This window comes from Myotis nattereri (assembly GCF_964212035.1).
Source record: "Myotis nattereri genome assembly, chromosome: 1".
Taxonomy (NCBI): Eukaryota; Metazoa; Chordata; class Mammalia; order Chiroptera; family Vespertilionidae; genus Myotis; species Myotis nattereri.
Genome location: NC_138075.1, coordinates 197,126,052 through 197,134,861, shown reverse-complemented (window position 1 = coordinate 197,134,861; position 8,810 = coordinate 197,126,052). Strand labels below are relative to the sequence as shown.

The 8,810-nt window shown below is 39.9% G+C and overlaps 1 protein-coding gene across 1 annotated transcript in view; it reads left to right on the top strand.

The window, feature by feature from the left end:
* Window positions 1-5,452: 5,452 nt before the first annotated feature.
* LOC308536306 (CRACD-like protein) overlaps window positions 5,453-8,810 on the top strand; it is a gene marked incomplete at its 5' end in the record, with an annotated part of 85,634 nt that continues 82,276 nt past the window's right edge. The window contains one exon of the mRNA XM_081115434.1: window positions 5,453-5,465. Coding sequence (XP_080971560.1) covers window positions 5,453-5,465 — 13 coding nt within the window. The remainder of the gene's footprint in view (window positions 5,466-8,810) is intronic.

Here is an 8,810-nt window from a genome sequence, read left to right as displayed (position 1 = left end):
AAGGCAGAGGGTGGGGTGGGAACCGGGTGGAGGGGAACTATGGGGGGAAAAAGAGGAACAACTGTAATAATCTGAACAATAAAGATTTAATTTTTTAAAAAGCCATGGTATGTTTACAGAATGGAATACTACTCTGCTAGTATTGATTATAAAACAGGAAAAAAAAGAATTCATGACATGGACAACAGTGTGGTGATTGCTGGGGAGTTGTGGGGTGGGTGGGGAAGAGGGCATAGAGGGGATAAATGGTGATGGAAAAAATTAATTTTTTAAAAAGTACAGATTGGTAGTTACAAAATGGTTATGGAGATGTAAAGTACAGCATAAATACATTTAGCAGTACTGTAATAACTATGATGCCAGGGGTGTACTGAAACATCCGGGGGATCACTGTGTAAAGTATATGATTGTCTAACCACTATGCTGTACACCTGAAACCAATACCAAAAAAAAAAAATGGATTGGCCAGGCAGGTGGGCTCAGTGGTTGAGCATCAGCCTATAAACTAGGAGCTTGCTTAAGGTAAAGGTGAGACAGATGGCCACAATCCATACCTTTTGAGAGTATTATTCCCTAAGTTAATGCTCGGGTCACAAGGTTCTTGAACACATGGTTCCATTCCCAGTCAGGGCACATGCCCTGGTTGCGGGTTTGATTCCCCAGTAGGGGGCGTGCATGAGGCAGATGATTCTCCTCATCGATGTTTCTCTCTCTCTCCCTCTCCCTCCCTCTCTGAAATAAATAAAAATATATTTTTAAAATATGGAATATAAACTGGGATTGAAAAAAAGTTTATTTTTTTTAAAAAAACACCTTAATATTTAGAGCAGATTTTACTTTTATACAGAGCTTTTGCAAGTATGATTTCATTTTAACACAGGTATTTGAAATCACTAAGTTAAATAAGCATTTTTGCATTCTGAAATACGTAATGAATGATGTAAAAAAATGCCCATGGACCCACCATTCTATCTTTGTAAAGTAGTAACATTTTGCCTTAAAGTTCTCTATTTCCTTTTGGGGGGAGAAAAAAAACTGTTCAGAATGTGGTGCTATCATTCTCCAGTATAATTTTTTCTTTTACAATATATGTGCACATTCTTAAGCAATATTTAATATTACTTCACATGTTTTAGATTTTATGTAAATGCTCTTACACTGTATACAACATCCTGGGACTTAATTTTTATGCTTAACAGAGTTTTATGTGTCTTGATAATATTGACTTGATATATGTAGCTCCATTTTATTAATTATCCATGCTCCATAGTTTTCTGCTGTAAGATATGCTGTCACTTATTGATTCTTCTCAAGATGGTATTAAAGCTTTAGCTAATGTTGTGCCCGTATAGCTTTGCAGCAGATCCTCTAACCTTTGCTCCTTGGCCCGCATGGAGAGCCCCTCTTGATTCTCTGCTGTGGTCCACAGAGCAGCAGTCTTGGTATCATTTGGGAGCTTTCATTATATAAAAAACCGTTTTTATTTTTTTTTGGGGAAAAAAAGAAGTACATCAACATAGTTTTAATGGGATTGTGGGTAAATTTTTTCACTTCTTGATTTTTCTTTTGTGGTGGTGATTTTATTTACTGCTTTTACAATAAAAAAAGGAAATTTTAAATTTACCGTAATAATCCAACTTATTACATTATGAATACATTTATAAGTTATTTTAATTTTTTTAAGTAAGTTGTTATATCCACAGAGCTGATCTGTTGTACTAATATGCAATGACTTCCAGAATCTCTTGTTAAGGGAAAACAGGGATGTGTAGGACAGTGTGTCTTGATTATATCTAATTTTTACATTAAGAAGCAGAAAGGGAGAAAGGGTTGAAGACATACCCATATATAGTTTATATGTATATACAAAGGGTCCCTGGTAAGACACAGAAGAAGCTGGAACCATCCTATCTCCCTTTCCAGGAACACAGAAAGATTTGGGATCCCTCTCTTACTACTGCAGTAAAAGGTATAATTAGGAGTGAGAGCTAGCCCTGGGACCTAACCATTTATAATTAATAAATCGTCATTTATCACATAGTTTCTTTAGGAAAAGACCATCAGCGTTTCAGCAACTGACTTTACAAACCAGCACAAAGAACAAACCATATTTTTTTTGATTAAAGACTATGTTGACGGTACACACGATGAAGGCATTACTGAAACTGGGAAGAGTCCTGAGGGGCTGGGGTGTGGGTGGAATAGTGGGAGTCTATTGCTATGCCCGAGAGCAAACAGACAGAGCGGGAGTATGTAGTTTCTTTGTAGCTAAGTCAGGGAGGCTCCTCCACTGTATTCTCAAATCGCAGAGAAGAAGACCAGACCTGGGTTGAGTTCAAAAGTACAAGATAAAGCAAGGTGGAAAAAAGAGGGGAAATGAAAGTAGAATGGAAATTCAGGAGAGCCTTCGGGAAGGTTTCAGATTTGAGGGCTGTTGTCTGGGCGTCATCTCTAAAGTGTGAATAATTTTTATCATCTGTTCAAGAACCAGGTGATCCTAGCATTAGTGTAGGGAGTAGTACTCTCAAAAGGTAGGGATTGTTGGCCATCTGTCTCAATTGGTGAACAGGTTCATGATCCCACACCAGGTCTGTCCTTTCAAGCCTGAACCTTAGATTTTCTTTTAAGAATATAGGAAATTACTCATCATTTATTCTCCAGCCAAGTATGGGGAGGGGGGCAAAGGGAGAGGGGGATGCAATTTATTTCCTAAGAGGTGCCTGCAAACAGTTGCCTTTGAGAAGTTGAAAATAAAGGAACAGATTAGTTTACTCATCTGTAATTCAAACAACCAGCAGAGGTATTTACCTGGTGAGCTACTTTGCTGCAAAGAATTGAATGAATTCAGTTCATGATGCTCAGGTTCTGTTTGTACTTTCACTGGCCAGCAGAAGAAAAAATCCTCCTTGTCCCCTGCTCTTCCTTCTCCACCCTCTGTAATGGAATAACCTCCCATTGGTATCAGTGTTACGAGCGCAGAGGACTCTTCATTTCTTGGCGGGCAGCTCCCTGCCCGTCACATGCTCTCTGGTTTGAGTGGAGTAAGAGTTCCTGGTAGAATCCCCTTAGCCGGGAAGAGTACACGCTCTTTGTGGGGATCCTGCATGTGCTGCTGCTCTGTTGGGAACGTGAATCGCATTGGCAGTGGGGATGTTAAGGGCAATGTCCAGGAACAACCAAGTTTTATTCGATGCTGCTCATTGACACTAAGGAAGGCTTGGAGTTGAGACTCATCCTGGATAGCGATGGGGTGCAAAGACATTGATTTGTCCAGAGTAGAGAATTTGCATTGGGGGTGGTAGCTGTTAGGGAATGGAAAAAGCTCAGATGCATTGAGTGGGATTGGGGGAGGAGGGCCTTGATTGCCAGAATCAGTTAGAAATTTATTCTGTGAATAATGTGGAGTCATTGCAAGTTTTGTAGCGTGGGAGTAACTTAATGCAAGCAGAATTTGCTGAATTAGTCTGGCAGTAATATTTAGGGCACAGCAGAGGCAGACTAATTGAATGATGGGATATTATTGCAGCAGGACAGACATGAGTAGGTGAGAACCTGGGTCAGAATGGTGGCAGAGAGAACAGATTAAAGCAAGCATGTCAAACTCACGGCCCACGGGCCGCATGTGGCCCACAACAAATATTTTTGCGGGCCAGCCAATATAACGGTATGTAAGAAACGTTTTAATAAAAATTTAGTAACTTAATTTTTACAATATCCTGTTATACATAATTATTAGTAACTAACTTTGATGTTTGCTAATGACTGATTACTATAATCGTGTTGCATTCATTTCCCTTATGCGCCTTACGCACAGGCACACCATTTCTCTCCACTAATACTAGCAGCGGATATTTTAGCAGCCGATTGCCACGTCATTAGTCTTGGGCTGACTTGTTTGGTGTGCACAACAGGAAATATTTCGCTTTCGGAGAACAAGAAAAATAGGCTTATATGCATTACGCTTATTAATTTGTGTAGTTATTCAGTGTCTGGTAAGTTAATGTTCAAGAAAAAATATTAATTTTTATTAAAATGTTCTATTATTTTATGTTAACGATTACTCATTTATTTCAGCCCTTTGTATTCAGCATGTCTCTATTGAAATAAACCTACGTTTCTATGAAAATTGAAGCTTTTGGTTTTTTTGTGGCCCACATAAACTTAAATCTTGTTTCTTTGGCCTGTGTTAGCCTTTGAGTTTGACATGCTTGGATTAAAGAGACAAAGAATGAAACAAGTGAAAAAAGAACACTAACCAGGCATGGAGAGAGAGAATGAAAAAGTAAAATGACAGTTATCAGTCTTAGAAAAACTATCATTACAGCTGTAAGGACTAGATATTAGCTTTGCTTTAAAGATTTATGTGTGGAGGGGAATAAGAGTACATAGAGGGTTAAAGGCAACCAGGAAGACAGTTATCAAGGCAACTAAAGAAACAGACAATTTCAGCTAGCTGTGCCTACCCAGCAGCATCACATATTAGGGGACTGTAGGTGGGACGGCGGTGAAAGTCAAGACAAATGGGAACCGAGCAAAGACTTTTCTTTGGGATTCAGAGGTCATTGGTAACTCTCAGAAGTGCAATTTGGGTAGAATGGTGAGATCAGGAGTGATTAGAGGGTTAAGCAGAGAACAGTTGAGATGTTGGAGAGAAGATGCCTCTGAAGTTTAACGGTAAGAGGAAGAAGAGAAATGAAATTAACAGCAGCAACTTTACAGAAAACCAAAACTTGTAGTTTGGCTAAGAAGTGTGTGTGTGTGTAGAGGAATAGTAGAAATTATAAGATCCGGGGGGTAGGGTGGGGTCAGTAGGGGTGGATTTCAACTGTTGAGCCTGACTCCCGTGTATAAGACATCTGTGAAGATGTTTCTAAATACTAATGGCTTAGATTTCCCTCCTTTTTGATGCAGTCACACAGTATTAAGTAGATCTTTTGCACTTATGTGGTCCCTGAAGTTCTGTTGGGTAAGAGGTTGGGGAGGTAGGGATGAAGGAGCAGATTTTTACTACTCTTCTCACTAGTGCATGGAAGTAGAGGAGAATGGGAAGGAGGTAATTTATATCTTTTTTTTTCCCAACTTCACAGTATAATTTCATATCCAGCCGGAATATGAGTCTCCTGGCCCGAAGTCCAGATCATTTCTGCACCCTGCTGTCAGGTTGGGCGCCTTAGAGGAGGAAGGGAGGACTACCTGGGTCCTGCTATTCACTGAGAGCCACCAAAACTGGTGTCAGAGCTCCTCCTGCCAGTTGCTATTGAGAAGGGGCTGAGAATATAGTGCTCAAGGTGACCAGGTTGTGTCGGTCTGCAAAGTCCAAGTCACCCAGATGGAAACCCAACTCCAGCTGGCCAGCCCCGCAGCACAGTTTCTACTCCAGACAGAAACCCTCTGAGTAATGCAGCTGTAGTTTCTGTTACAGTCTGTTCTCAAGTGGCAGGTCACAGGCATCATGACTTGCAGAAGTAAGTGAATCCCGGAGACGTGGTCCTGGCACCAGGTCTTCCTGACTGCTGGACTGATTCCTAGCACCTGGTTTTAGGGTGGGCCCACAGACAGGAGGGGCTGTGAAACATCCCATACGTGGCCATGGCAAATAGGAAGAGTCCACTTTCTAACTTCTTTACCTGGGTATGCATACTCTGGGCCCACGGAGGGTCACGTTTCTTCCCTCTCCTTCTCTTCCTGTCAGTCTCCAGAGTGTAGTACCAAGCACAGGTGGCCCCATTATTGCTGCTTGTGTTCTTGTGTCTGAAATGAGTGCCCAGATAGTTATGCGTGATTTATAGACAAACAACATTTCCAGTGTTCTGTAATGTTCCCCCCGAGCATCTGAGAAAAGAAATAAGCAGAGATGGGGCGAAGTGGTCAACCTGGGACAAGTTGTAAATCGCTACCTCGACAGTAAGTGAGCTTCCATGAGGATAGTTTAGTTGAGCCAACACCTTCCTGGGAGTCATGAAACGTACCTGGGGCTTCACCAGGCCTCCTTTATCTAAATGGGAAGAAATTTGAAAGAGTATAACCAGATTTCAGACCTGGAACAGTCAGTTCTCATTGTTCCTAGATTCTATATTTACCAGTTTGCCTGCTGGCTAAATTTATTTATAACCCTAAAATCAATGCTTGTAACACTTTATTTATTTATTTATGTATGTATGTATGTATGTATTTATTTATGTATTTATGTATTTATTGCTTTAAAGGTGTTTATTAAGGAATGGCGGACTGTGTAATTGACACTTCTAGAATATGAAAAGTCAACTGTGGTCACATTTCCTCTCGGCTGTTACTGGGCGGGAACCACCACTTAGAGCAGCATCTCTGAGAGCTGCTACGGAACAGAGACCAAAGCTGACCGTGTCTGGAGAGAGGGCGGTCATTCAGACAGTGGTCTTTGTATTAATTGCAGTATGTAACTCTACTGAAGTCCCAGTGGCAGCCACACATAGATTGTGGGAAATTGTTTGGCAGTTTCTTAGAAAGTTAAATGCTTTCCATCCTATAACCTAGCAGTTCCACACCCAAGTATTTACCTAAGAGAAATAAAAATATATGTTCACAAGTAGACTTGTATGAAAATATTTATAATAGCTTTGTTTATAATAGCCCTGAAATGGAAACAACCAAATTTCCATCCACAGAAGAATATGTAATAAGTTGTGCTATTTTCATACAATGGACTATTTATTGCTCAGGAATAAAGAGGAGTAAAGTATTTATACACCCAACAGTGTAGGTGAATCTCAGAGACACGCTGAGTGAATAAAGCCAGACACAGACATACTATATGAGCCAATTTGTATGAAGCTTAGGAACAGGCAAAATTAATCTATGGAAATAGAAATGAGAACAGTGGTTGTCTTTGAGATTTGGGGATTTACCAAATGGAGCATGAGGGAACTTTCTGGAGTGATGGAAATGCTCTATATTTTTATTTTGTTGGTGGTTACACAGTTGGGTTTCTTTATCAAAATGTATCAAATTGGCCCTAGCTGGTTTAGCTCAGTGGATAGAGTGTCAGCCTGTGTACTGACGGGTCCTGGGTTGGATTCCCATCAAGGGCACATGCCTGGGGTTGCGGGCTTGATCCCCAGTAGTGGGTGTGCAGGAGGCAGCCAGTCAGTGATTCTCTCTCATCATTGATGTTTCTCTCTCTTTCTCCCTCTCCCTTCCTTTCTGAAATCAATAAAAATATATTTAAAAAACAAAAAAAGCTTATCAAATTGTACATTTTAGAGCAGTATGTATTGTACAGTATGTTAATTTCCCCTCAATTTAAAAAATACTATTTTTTTAATTAAATCTTTATTGTTCAGATTATTACATTTGTTCCTCTTTTTCCCCCCCATAACTCCCCTCCTCCCAGTTCCCACCCCACCCTCCACCCTCACTCCCCACCCACTGTCCTCATCCATAGGTGCACGATTTTGTCCAGTCTCTTCCCACATCTCCCATACCTCTTTCCTCCCCAAGAATAGTCAGTCCATTACCTTTCTATGTCCCTGATTCTATTATAATCACCAGTTCATTCTGTTCATCAGATTATTTATTCACTTGATTCTTAGATTCACTTGTTGATAGATGCATATTTGTTCATAATTTGTATCTTTACCTTTTTCTTCCTCTTCCTCTTCTTAAAGGATACCTTTCAGCATTTCATATAATCCTGGTTTGGTGGTGATGAACTCCTTTAGCTTTTCCTTATCTGTGAAGCTCTTTATCTGACCTTCAATTCTGAATGATAGCTTTGCTGGATAAAGTAATCTTGGTTGTAGGTTCTTGGTATTCATCACTTTGAATATTTCTTGCCACTCCCTTCTGGCCTGCAAAGTTTCTGTTGAGAAATCAGCTGACAGTCGTATGGGTATTCCCTTGTAGGTAACTGAGTTTCTTTCTCTTGCTGCTTTTAAGATTCTCTCTTTGTCTTTTGCTCTTGGCATTTTAATTATGATGTGTCTTGATGTGGTCCTCTTTGGGTTCCTTTTGTTTGGGGTTCTCTGTGCATCCTGGACTTGTAAGTCTATTTCTTTCACCAGGTGGGGGAAGTTTTCTGTCATTATTTCTTCAAATAGGTTTTCAATATCTTTCTCTCTCTCATCTTCTGGCACCCCTATAATTCTGAGGTTGGTACGCTTGAAGTTGTCCCAGAGGCTCCTTACACTATCTTCGTATTTTCAGATTCTTTTTTCATTTTGCTTTTCCAGTTGGGTGTTTATTGCTTCTTCGCATTTCAAATCTTTGACTTGATTCTTGCGCTCCTCTGGTCTGCTGTTGGGAGTCTGTATAGTATTCTTTATTTCAGTCGGTGTATGCTTAATTTCTAGTTGGTTCTTTATCACAACATCGAGGGTCTCATTAGATTTCTCGAGGATCTCATTAAGTTTATCGGCGGCTTCTAGACAGTTCTTGAGAGACCTTAAAAGTGTGGTTCTGAACTCTATATCTTCCATTGACAATTTTGTCCTGTTTCTTTGTCTCCGCATTTTGTTATGCTTTCTTGGTGCACCCCCTAGTGGTCTTTGTGTGCAGTCTTGTAGTTAAGCCTTGATTGTTGTAGCTAATACTAGGGGGGATTTGACCTCCAGGCCAAGTGACTGTCTAAAAAATACTATTTTTTAAATTTTTTATGAATCTAATCTATATTATTTCAAAGTCATAAGTACAAAAAAGTACACTATAATTTCCATTTGTTTAATATCTGGGGGCATACTTTATGACCCATATGTGGTTAATTTCTGTAAATGTTTCATGTGCACCTTAAAAAAATGTGTAGTACCAGTGTTGGGTACAGTATTCTATATCTGTTA